We start from the raw sequence: 13,105 nt of genomic DNA on the forward strand, positions 1-13,105 counted from the left end.
TGTTTTTTAAAAAGTAGACATTGCTGAAATCAATTTAGTTCATCAGTCTTCACTGGACAATCATCATTTCTGTAGCTTTGTGTAATTTTGCTTTATATCTGTCACATATAATGGGAAAACCCCTGTTTGCGCCACAGTCAGCTAAGCAGAAACCTCTGTCTGAAACACAGCACAGCCCCCAGAAGAATCCTCTGCCCTCCTTTATGTCCTTCACCGACTTCGTGTCAGGCTTGCTGGAAGCAGCCAGCCCCTGCGGTCCTGCAGCCCAGCACCCGAGCACCACGGCAGGGTGTACAAACTGCACGTCCCCTGGGATGCTCCCGGCCGGAGCAGGATGGAGATCACCCTCATCTCCACCTTTCCTTTCCCACTGCCCCAGTTGCCAAGGTGGGAACTAGTGAGGGACGTCTGGGGACTGACTGACTGACCCGTTGGTCCACAGCTCTCCCTCCTCCGCTGCCACATGCACAAACTACCCCTATACAGGGGTAGGAAACCTCGATACTGGACTTTCAACCCTTTTTATGTTAAAGACTGCCCAAGATGTCACCAACTTTCATGGATTTTAAATTTCAAATAAAATTATAAAGTTTGAGTAATACAGTTCAAATTCCATTTTATTTTAAAAATGTGATTTGAATTTATCATCAGCAACGACGTATTTGTCAAGATGTCAAATAAATATTTTCAAGATTGGAAACATTCATCTATATAGGCAGAATTCTTAGCGTCAGTAATTTGGTAAAGAAACATCATAACTTTTTGTTTGGGAATATATTCATCTGTTATTTCACTTAGAATCATTTCTGCAGCATATTAACCTGAAAAGTAATTGTAGGGGAAAAAATGCAAAATTGGACAAGATTGGAGAGTGTGCTCAGCTATTACCTGCACATCCATTGTTGTCAACTCGCTCACATTTTTTTTCATTAGTTTCTTGTTATAGTCAAGATATGGTCAATGATCTTTTGAGCTTGGTAATTTTGTTAAGTCTTTTTTATTAAGAGTATCGAATTGCTACATTGAGATAGTAGCTTGCTTCTGTGCAAGATTGATGGGACTGGTATTTCATTTTGCATAGCACTATTCAAAGCTAATAAAAAGGCACAGAATAATGAATTTTAAACTAAAATTATAATGAAAAGCCACAGGTGATTGTCTCATTAGACTGAATGCTGGAGAATTGTGCTCTTCTCTTAACTTTTTCTGTTGTTTGTATTGGTTGCCCCAGGTGAAGTAAACACCTTCAAAATGTGTTTGATGTTTCTGAGAAATGTTTTCTTCTGGAAAGACTTTAATAATTAAAAAGATGTGAATTTTTAAAAGTTCACCAAAGCACAAAACTATTACTTAAAAACATTCTTTGTTCAAAATTGTTTCCTTGACTTATATTCATCATAGGAAATTACCTTCTATAAAGTGAGCAAAACCCCCTTTTCTAGCCAGGTTTCAGTAATTCCCAGGAGAAATGTTTCTGAGCTTGAGAACTCCAAGGGTGGCTTTGCCAAGGTGGCAGGCAAAAATATTTGCATATTTGGAGTGTGGTGGTCCCGCTGTTATACACTGGTGACACATGAATACCATAGTTGTGAAAAGAAAGACGCTGACGTATGTCGTTCATAAGCACAAAAGTCTGGTCGACTGCATGTCTGTCACAGGCCTGTGACGGCCAGCCCGATCTTTAAATAAAATTGTCGTGTCTGTTGCATGACTGTTTGCTGTCTCATTCTGTATTTGTCTTCCATGTGTGATTAACTCCCAAATGTTCTCTTTTTTTTTTTTTTCCTTTTCCCTTTTTGTAGAAATTATTGAGCCTACTACCTCTAGTCCTGTCTCAAGCCCAGGTCAGTATCCACATACATTCACGAAGTATGTCTGGGTACTTTTTCTCAGGGACTCATAACCGATGCATTGCCATATCAATAACTGGAATTGATTATGGGCAGCTTTGTTGTGGTAGTGCTGGACTGTCTCCTTCCTGTCTTTGTGCATCCATTGGTTTGTCTTCCCTCCAGGCTTCATTTGTTGTCCTCTTCTTAAATTTCCCCTTCTGAGAAAACCTCTCCCCGCATCTGTGTTTTTCTCCCATCCATCCTCCGCCCCAGGGTGATGCAGTGGACGCACACAGGGCAATGCAGCCGCGCGGTGCAATTACTGTGTTTTCTCTTTGTGATAACCTGACTCTTCTCTGGTGTTGCTGTAAACGTGAACGTTGGTCTGTGGTTTACAAATTTCTTGCTGTCTCTCATCACTGAATGGCTCATAGGATGGATCTAAGACCCCGTTGAGAGGTTCTCCTCATTTTAGGGTGCCAGAAGGTGTTCCTGGAGAGCTGAAAAGCCTGCCCTTCGGCTTGGCAGGTGGTCAGAGGTCCTGACCCTCCGTGGTGACTCCCCTTTTTCTCGGGGGTTTCCCTTGCTGCTCCCCAGCAGGATACCCTCCGTGGAGATGCTCAACCTGGTGCAGGCTATCGAACCGGGGCTGCCCTGCCCAGAGCTTCTTAAAAGATGGCTTCAGGTCAGCCTGTAGCAATATTCCCAACCACTTCCCAAAGGGTTTGGAAGGGGTAAGTCGCACATCCCACGTACCATGCTCTAGCTCCCATTGCTCTACGTTAAACAGCTTCCCCAGGACGCAGTTACAGTGTCAGACCCAGCAGGTTGATATCATTTCCCTGTGCACAGTGTGGTAAGATGTGCAATGCTTGGGTCTCCTCCAAGGAGGAGCCTGGGAAGCGTTATCAGGATCATCTGGGAGACAAACAGAAGGAGAATTTTCCTCTGGCAAAATGGACACGACGCATACTTTTGATTCCAAATTAAGACAAAAAGATTAGAAAGACTGTACCAGAAAGGCACCGCGATTGAGGTAATCTAGTCCCCAGCTAAAAATGCAGATTAAATAGAGAGTTACAAAAGAAAAACTAGGCAGCAGACTGATCCACCCACCTTAGAATTTACAGGACTAGAAAGACAAGTGTATAAATCTTCGATGCTTTTAATTAAAGAGCTTAGGAAGGGCAATCTCTGGTGTCCTCTGCGGAGATGCTTGCAGATCGCCTGTCTGCCTTCCCGTGTGCCCTCCTTCGGCAGCCAGTTTTCCAAAGCACTCGGTCTCTCTTACGTGCAGAGGACCTACTGCGTCTGCAGGGCAAAGCCGCTCACGAAAGCAACTGGGCAATTTATGAATGACCACCGTTCATCCCAAAACACAAGAGCAGGAGGGGAGGGATGGACTTAACGTGCAAAAAGCTGATAGTGTTTGTAATAAAAGTTCCTATCCTTGTGATTTTTCACAGTTGCTTTGGACTACCAAGCGGTTGAAAATAAGTTAAGAAGTTATTTTTGTAGCTAACTGAAGGCAGGAAGAAGAAAAGAGTCTCAGATGATACGGCAGTGTGCAAAGTAGTGATAGGAGAACCTCAGTCTGTGTGTCGTTTAACGCTGGGTTTTGTAATTGGTTGAAAAGTCCCCTTAGCGTGATACTATTCCAAACTCTGTTCAGGGAACGATGGTTTATGCTGTTTGATTACGGCTGGAATGGACTCTAGTAACATTTCGGTTTTTAATCTCCATAGGTAAGCACTACAACACAGAAGCAGTCTTTTCCCACTTTAAAAAATTGATATTCAAGTAATATAGCTTTTGAGATGTGTTTGAATTCTTGCTGTCTGCAGAAATGTATAACAAATGAGCAAAATTATATGTATTTTTTGGGAGCAGGATGGAGATGGGGGAATGGAAATGAATAATTATCCCTGCCTTAATTCTGAGTGCACAGTGTTAAAGAGAGAGGTCTTTTCCCAAAGTACAGTATGGAATTGCAATATGAAAGCCTTTGGACACAACAAAGGAAAAAAAATAGAAGCTAAAGTTGAAAGAGATATGAAACTACATGAGCTAATCCAACTTTAAATGACTGAGGAAAGGACACTGAGGTCAGTTTGCAGATGAAAAACAACATCTGTTCCCCTGAACGACAACAGGAACCTTTTTTTTTTTTTAAAAGAAAAGCTTTCAAAATAGATAAAAATTTAGGATTGAATCCTTCCTCCTGGAAGTCAGCACTGGTATCAGCAGTGGCATTGCCATTCAAATGTTCTGTTTGCCTTACATATCTAAATAGTGCTGTGATAGTCCCTCTACTTCTCTAATTTTAGTCTGGTAAATAGCTGGATAATACCATCACTATTGCTACGAAGTTATACAGCTGCGGAGGTAATTACAAACTTTCCAGAGTGTCAGAAACTGAGTTCCCCGTGTGCTGCAGTATCAGCAGAGAAGACAGTAGGTTAGGGTGGGAGATCATGGCAGAAAACTTGGTTTATTTGTTCATAGCTGCTCATGACAGTAAAATAATATTTGTGGCTTTGTTTAAAGTCAGCCCAGGAGGTTTTAGCCAGCAGTGCCCATTGGATGTCTGTTTGTTTGCCCTGCTTTCCCTCGTGCAATGACAGGAATACAAAACTGGATACTCCTGTAGAAACTCCTTTTATCTCGTGTCTTGCATCAGTCAGAATGCAGAGCATCAGCCTCCTTCTTACTTAATCTAGGCTTTGCAGCTAGTTGGTTAATTATTGCTGTCATTTGCAACTTCACTTCATTGCAGCTTCAATGGATGTTTTTCCTGGAGAAGGTTTTACTGCTGCAAGGAGACAGATCCTTCTCCAGTGTTCCAATATCAAGCCAAAAGTTATGAAAAAAAAAAAAAACAAACACAAAACCAAGTCAATATTTAAGTGCAGACAGATAAGGGAGAATTGCAGGCCAAGGATCTCCCATAAATCAAGGCAAATGACTGACAGGATGTTCAACATTCTCAGCACTGGTAGAGTTTTCCAGGATCTTTCTTAAAGCCCAAACTAGGACGTTACTTTCTGTAGAAAGTGAACAATCTGTAGTAAACCTGAAGATCTTGAAACCACCTTCTGTTGAGATTTTAGTTCAACCCTGAATACACAGTAATGACACTATTCTCAAAACATCTTTGAAAATTCTTCTCATTGTAATTAGTGATTATAAGTATATGCATATGTATTTTTGTGTATGGAAGGAGTAGTGTGAAAAGAAAATGTCACTGCCGTCTTAGGATGCTTAAACGCGGAGTTGCTACTGCCTCTGAGTCCTCCAGGTCACTTTTCTTACCAGCCACCTATTTTCTCAGTGTTGCTTAAGCACTACTTAGCCAAAGGATAATATTAATAACTCCCGTCTAAACAGGCACTGATGATGAGGCTCCAACGTTTTCTACTCTTCTTAGAGTGTGCAAACCCTGTCAGTATTGAAACTGGCACATACAAAAGACCTCTCATCTCACCATTTTTTCTTCTTGTATTCAGTATAATTACTCTCGTCATCTTTTTTGACCTTCTAGTGTTAAAAATTATTTATAAGATGCATGTGTAAAATTTCAGCACAGAAGTTTTGTGACATTTTCTAGATGTTCATAAGCCATGTGACAACATCCTCAAAATGTCTTTCAATGATTACCTATAAAAAACATTTTGATTTAAAAAAAAAAATCCTTAAGGGTTCCTTACAATACCAAACAATTGGAGAAAAAGCTTTTAAAGCATCTATAACTAATGCAAACCCAACACTGTGTTTGAGAGCTGTAGTGATGTACTTGTGCATTCCTCTGCTAGAGCCCCTTTTTACATTTGGGAGTTTACTTTCTCAATTTTAAGTGACAACGCTTAAAGCATGTAGAATTAGCTGCAAAAGTTAAAAAATTGGGGCCACAGTTGGTATCTATTTTGTCAGCCACTGCCAGGAGCTGTAGTTACTTACAAATCTTTCATCCTTTAGCATAATTAGCTCACAGGTGGTGTCTCGAAAAGCCTTTGAAGATGCTGCTGAATTCTTAACGCTGACTAAATAAGTAACAGTGACAGGTCAGAGAGAATAATTGAGGAATCTTCTTTAATTAATGATTTCACATGTTATGAGGCACTTTCATAAAAACTGGAGTTGGAGAGAGAAGGACTTATTTAATTTTCTCAGGAATAAAAGCATATGTTTAAATGAGCCCTCCGGGCAGGTTGGACAACTTCTTGAACTTCAGTTACTTCTCCCTGATCTGCCTTACTGCATAGCTAATAAGTTTAATATGCCAGAATACCAAATAATACCTAATCTCAAGCAGGCTCTGTTTCATAGGAAACATGTCAACCCCTCCATTTTTTGTCTTCATATGCCATTGCAATTCCCATTTTAATCAATAAACTACTTGCGTAAGGAAAACTACAGGGTTGGATTCTGGATCTCAGAATTTATGGTGTTCTTTCTTGCCATTAATTTTGTCTTTATGTGATGAAAACACCATGTACCTTGAGCTAGAGATTTGCGCATGTGGGCAGGAGACACATTGGTACAGCCAATACTGGAGTAGAGATGAACCCTGAGGCACAAGAGGATGACCAGCCTTGAGAAACAGCCAGTCGTTCATCTTCATCAGGCAACACTCAAACTGTTTTTTTTATTTTCCCAGTTTGTGGAATTTCTTCCAGAAAAACTAAACAAGTATGAAAAGACGATCAAGATCTAGGATAACAGACCCTGGATCACTGCAAGTTTAACTTCTAAATCACATTAGAAAGAGATGTCTGTTTTTTCAAAGAGCTGTTGACTCTCGTTGCCACTTCACTGCCTCCCAAATAATCCCACCCTGGGAAGGAGGGCAAGGTCTCCCAGACTGCCCTCCATCTCCTTCATTTGATGGTTGAATCACCCTCCAACACCTAGTAGAAGAACACCATAGGTTCATGTCTCCCAGTTAACAGATATAAAAGCGTATATAAGGTTACCAAGACTTGCTATGAGGAGGTTGGCATCAAACAGGTAAACAGTTTCTAAAGAAAGAAAGATCAATATACTCATCTTATTTGTTAATTATTTTAAAGCTTTATGTTCGTAACATATTATGGATATTTCTGTTGCATTTCAGAACTCCAGGCAGATGTGAAATTCCAGCATAGTTCTCTCTGTCAGAAAAAAATTGTTTATATATTCTATATATTTATATATTCTATATATTCAACATTATGCATCTGCACACTTTATCCATTTTGTAATGTATTACTGTAGGAACACGCAGCAGAGCAAGGCAGGTTCTTAAACCAGGAACACTTAGAATTATATAAAGGATGCACTATGGGCAATAACTGCCTTTAAAGCATAATATTCATCTGCTGTTACAAACAAGTGATCTTTATGTTTCTGAATCATTTTGTGAAAACTGCATCCTCAAAGTAAAATCTGTGGAATTAGGTAAATGTTTCTGTTTAAGTAAAATGCCAGTTTCAAATAACTCACAGTGTGTGCTCAGTGACATTCTGCAATAGTTAAAGTCTGCATCATTTCAGAAGACTGTTTGAACACAGTAAATGATATTATCCACTGCTTGCTTAATAGTTGCATCATTTAATATCAAAAGAGCTACTTTCTATCAGCTGAAAAATAGGATTAGAAATAGGTCATTTTTAGTCCATTGATTCCTGCTCTCTAAACCAGTATGTAAAATGCAAGATACTGTATTGCCTACATGCTTTCTGTCATGGGAGATTTCAATATTCATGAGTTTTTCCACAAATATGAGAAACCCACTTACTTAAGAGGAGAAGCTGCTCTGACACTCACCCATTTGTTTAACCAACAAAATCCAGGGCTTCACAGAGAAATGAGAAGGCTTGGATATTTCAGAATTTACTACATTGATCAATTTGCTGAAATTTCACATTTTAACCAAGAAGTGCTCTTAAGAAATGCCAGGAAAGCAGTGCAGGGACAGCTGTGAAATAATTTCTGTAGTCTATGAAAAGGGTAGAGGATGTGGAAGGCGGACAGAGATGCTCAGCTTACTCGCTGTTGTTGAGCCTTTATCCTTCCCGAGCGGTTCTGGTGCCGAGTGGTGGGCCGCATCGCGCGGGCTTGCTCGGCAGTCTGAGCCCAAGGCTCCTCCGCATTTCCAGGGGATGCTCACCGCTGTACGGAATTTCTCGGCTCCAAGGGATCTGTGTCGTTGGTGGTGGTGGTTTACCGTTATACAAATTCTTTCATGTTATTGTAAACGGCATCAGCATTTGTTGTATATAAGTGTATACTGTGTAGGAACTACAGCATGGGAACCAGCACATCTCTGAGACATGGGGCAAGCTCTTTTCAGCACAGCGCTAACTTCCCACAGTTAATGGATTTTTAATCGATTTTTAAAAGATAGATATTTTTCTTTATAGCTCTGGCATCTGTTTATTAACTCTTAATAGAGACAAAATGCATGACCATCTCAGCCCACGTCCTTGAGACGTCTCCCCATCTCTGTTCCGTGGTGGTACCCGATGCTGTACAGGCGGCGGGGGAAACCTGGCAGGGGATGGACTCCCCGGGATGGTGCAGAGATGTACGGGCTGGACATGTGTGCTCTGAAGGCGGGCTGGGGTAGTGATCCGTATATCTAAATTTTGTTCTACGTCTACAGACGTGAATTAGGGCTACGCTCCCAAAGTATGCCGGGAAACCAGATGTTTGCATCCATAGCTTGTAACACAGTAAGTGCAACCCCATTCAGGCTGATCTGAAATGTGCCCAAAGCCGCGCGTCGCTGTGCTCTTGCAGCAGGGTAGCATGTCGTGGATGCAGGGCCAGTCTGCAGTCCTGCGCCAGCTGTCACAGGGCAAGAAAAATGCACGGTGCAAATCTTCCAGCCTGCCACACTGCAAGGCGCGGTAAAGCTGCTCTAAAAGATGGTGCATATATGGACATGTTCTGATGAGAAAAGAGAAGCAGGAGATTCCAGAATGTGATTCATTAGCAGAAAGAGAGCAGTCTTTGTTTTTATTTATCACATAAGGGTATGTTTTATGTGAAGGTTTTATCAGCCAGAATTGGCTGACTACAGTATTTCTTACAGGAATAAATATGCATATATCCATCTAGATGAGATGCGTAGCCATGTGCAGAAATTTAAAATGTATATATAACTGTGTATCTATAACTTCAGGGAGGGTCCCATCTCTGCACAGAATATAAAAGAGCCTACAGCTACAGCTGGTTGGAAAGGATCTGACAAACTTGGGTTGTTAAGGGAGGGAAGGCTTAGGGGAATAGGGAACTTGTCAGAAAATGCCTATTTGAAATCTCCATGAATATGTCAGTTTTAAAGAAATTCAAATAAAAGCCTGTTGAGTTTTGAGTGGAAAAAAAATATTGGCTTCCTTCCAGGCTACCCATCTCATTCCAGGCAACACTTCTTTTCTTGTCTTTTCACTGTCTGAATTTCTCACCAAATGGAAATGTCAGTTTCTCGCCAGCTGCATCTAGAGTATCTATGCAACATGGACATTTCGATGTCGTTGCCAGCAATATCTCCAGCTAGGAATGAAAACCAACATCCAGAGATAACACAGGATCAGCCATTTCCTTATTCTGAACCTAAGGTTTAAAGGCGCATCTTTGCATCTTTGTCTTTTCCTTATTATATACCAGTCGCAATGCCCAGTCTACCAAACTGGATTTTAAACTAGTTTTGGTCCTTCTTTAAACTTTCCAGATGAGCATGCCATCAGGCAGCCCAAGAAAGACTGTATGACGCGTTTTTCTTCCAATAGTCTCTTCTAGGTTAAAGAAAATAGAACCAAAATTTGTAGGTAAAAACATGATAGTTGGGCCAAGCCCATGTCCTTCAAAAAGCGTGGTCCTAAAAGGTTTCCACAGCAGCTCTGAACAATTAAACAAATACTGTTTTATCATGAGTTGTCACCACGCCTAGGAGCGGTGCCATCGTGGTTTTAGCCTGCTTTTGTGCAATTGGAGCCAGACATTCCCCAGCAAGGAAATGCATTTGAAGGCACAAATACAGCAGTGAGGGCAATGCAGCAGCCCCTGAACATTCAGGGTGGCTTAAATGGACTTTGACTATGAGCAGACAAAGGTCATTCACTTGTGGAGTTGAGAGCGATGAATAAAACAAAGATGGTTTGCTCAGAGCTGGACCAGAGCTCAGAGTCTAGGCTATATACGTTATATTATAGACTCAAGCCATTTGCACAGTGTCCTGCGACACTGTGACCTTTGCTTTCTTCCAGGCCCAGCTGCTAACGAGAATTTGTGACCTGAATACCAAAATTTCAAAATAAACAACTGCTTGTCAAGGACATAGGGCAATTCTCAATGCAAGTGTAGCAGGACCAGAAGTTTGTATCTCTGAGCAGCAAGTCCTCATATGAAACTCACATCTATTTAGGACACACTATGTAAGTGGAAGAAAACACATTATGAGCTCAGGCCCAATTTTCTGTATGCTACTCCATTAATCCATTAAGGTTTACAAGGAAAATTCACTTTGTAGTTGTTCCTCTGCTTGGGCACTTGTTCCTGTGCATGATTTTTATTAAGTCCAGATTTTAACTGAGCCTCTGAATTTTACAGTGCCACAAAAAACTGTGGAGCCATCTGGTTAAAGTTTTAAACACAGTTTTAATTAAGATGAAAGTTTTGCAAAATATTTTACCATTTTTCAGCTGCTGAGTCAGACTTTTCCATAAGAAAAAGCTGTAGGCTTTAGGCAGCAGAAGAGTAACCCAACGGATGAGTGGCAGCCTGCTCCCTCCCACCCACCTGCCTCCATATTGTACCACATTGTGATCGGTGATGTTGGGTGATGCTGGGATATTCAGTGATGCCCGTCATTCCAAACACTGACACGAAATGATTGACCTTGACATCTTTTGTACGTCCTTCTCTTTTTAGAGGTACACAACTCAGCTTGCATTACTCTCTCAATCATATTCCACAATAGCAGGGATGCATCTTTTTGACTTTGAAAAAAAAAAAAATTGATAGAACTTATCCTTCTTAATATCTCTGATTGCAACAGAAATGATTGCCTACCATTCAGCCTCCTTATTCAACAAGCACAGTATATAAAACTACACTGAATGAGTTTTCTGCCAAACTGAGGCAATTCAGAGAACTCGGTTTTGAAAGCTCAAGAGTATGTTCACTTGAAAGAACGGGCTATGGATTTTATAATAGGAAAACAGCAAGTAATTTGAATAGTCTGCAGTAAATTGTCAAAGCACAGCACTCTGGTTATCGAGACATTTCAGGAACAGGTAATGCCTAAGATGTCGTTTGTTAGGTTTCTGTACCTACAGTCTCCAACGTCCTCCTCTCCCGCAATGTACAGTCCCATTTAGCGTTTCATTTTAAATGAAGAAGGAGCTGCATTTTACAAAGATGTAGAAATCCTACCCTGTTAAGTGCAGATTAACACTATCCAGGTCTCATTCAGTTATTCAGAAAGTTCCTTTTGCAGAAACTTGAAGGATTTTAGTAGTTAAGGGTTATACAAAGTACAAACTAGGAAAAAAAATTAATTGCTTTTGGAGCAAAAGGTATCTTTCTCCCATGTGTTTCACAGACTATCAGAGGTGGTTTTAAAGACATCCAAGTCCATCTCTGCCTTCCCAAAAGCACAGCTCTTTAGACAGGCATGACGTAGAGTATACACTCAAAACAATTCCCAGAGAGGTTAGAAAAAGGGAAATGTGAAAAGCTTTCATCACTGACTGCCAAATTTTACCTACTACCCGGAGGGGAATATATATCGTTTCCCCTTCTGTTACTATTTTTTTAAGAATATGACATCCGTAAGTACTTTGAAAGTTGCTAACATTCCTGCCAAGTGCCACGTACTGTTTTCTGTCTTGTCTTTCTAAATCCTGATTTTGAGCCAAAATCAATGGTGGAAATAAATTGCCCATTGCCTGGTTGGGAAATGTTTCTGACAGTCTGTGTGTGCTGCTTTCTCCTGAGCAGAGGGACACACACAATGTCATGTTTATTTGATTGTACCCCACAAACACAGCACTACACTAAGAAGAGCTGAGCCACAGCTCATCTACAAGGTGGTTGCTGAGAATCATAAAATGATAAAAATCACAGAATGGTTTGGTTGGAAGGGACCTCAAAGCCCACCTCATTCCAACCCCCTGCCATGGGCAGGGACACCTCCCACCAGACCAGGTTGCTCACAGCCCCATCCAACCTGGCCTTGAACACTGCCAGGGATGGGGCAGCCACAGCTTCTCTGGGCAACCTCTGCCACTGCCTCACCACCCTCCCACTGAAGAATTTCTTCTTAACATCTCATCTAAATCTTCCCTCTTCCAGTTTAAAGCCATTGCCCCTTGTCCTATCACTGCCTGTCCTTGTCAAAAGTCCTTGTCAAAAGTCCTTGTAAAAAAGTCCATGTAAAAGTCCTTGTAAAAAGAATCAGAACGAACCTTGTTTTGGTGCTTTTTGTTTTCTGTTTCAAAATGCATTTTAACGGTGAGTGTAGTGTATTTCTGCTGAAGAGACCGAATTCCTGACTTCACAAGGGTGGTGAGAAAGCAGATGGAAAAGAAGATGCAGAAGAGACTTTTTGCAGGTGTCCTCAGCCACACAACAACCGGGCAACCGGCAGCAGGGTCAGTACGCTGTTCCAGTCGAGGGGCCCTTTGCAGCACGAGCTTGCACAGCAAAGTGCAGTGCTGGATCATCTTCCCTGAATGGTCCCTCTAACCTTCCTGCCCATATTGCTTAGAAAACACATCTGTTGAAGTTAACTCAGTCTTCACCAGCATGTTTACTTGCAGCCACGTTGTGTCTCCTCCTGTCAGTACCAGTGGTCCTCCCCAGGCAAGGGATGGAGAGGGCAGTGACACTGAGCATCTGCAGAACAGAAGGTGTTCAAAAGGTGCAGCTAGTGGGAGAGCCATCTGAGGATAATGCACTTCAAGCACTCATCCCCTGCCATTAAACAGCATTAATTGGGAAGGGGCCTCCCACAGAGGTACCAACACTTTCTCTTTCTTTTTTTTTTTTTTTTGCTCTCCTATCCCTACCAAAATATTATCCTAATTGATAGAGATTTTCAAGGCCATGAGTCTTAACAGGAGTTTCATGCCTAAAGCTCCCAGTCAGCTTTGAAAAATCTTAACTGTTTTTTTTTTTTTTCCTCTTCCACATAATAACATATGCAAAGCCAAGCCATAATGTGTCCAAAATCCTCTGGATTAAGCTGAAAAGCGTATGGGGAAGGCTGGTGCACGAAAAGCCTCCTG

The 13,105-nt window shown here is 41.3% G+C and overlaps 1 protein-coding gene across 1 annotated transcript in view; it reads left to right on the forward strand.

Moving 5' to 3' along the window:
- Positions 1–13,105, forward strand: part of NEGR1 (neuronal growth regulator 1) — a gene marked incomplete at its 5' end in the record, with an annotated part of 107,430 nt that overhangs the window by 75,005 nt on the left and 19,320 nt on the right. Inside the window, one exon of the mRNA XM_009698162.1 lies at positions 1,803–1,844. Coding sequence (XP_009696464.1) covers positions 1,803–1,844 — 42 coding nt within the window. The remainder of the gene's footprint in view (positions 1–1,802; positions 1,845–13,105) is intronic.

This window comes from Cariama cristata, unplaced genomic scaffold (genome assembly GCF_000690535.1).
Source record: "Cariama cristata isolate BGI_N322 unplaced genomic scaffold, ASM69053v1 scaffold7924, whole genome shotgun sequence".
NCBI classification, from domain to species: Eukaryota; Metazoa; Chordata; class Aves; order Cariamiformes; family Cariamidae; genus Cariama; species Cariama cristata.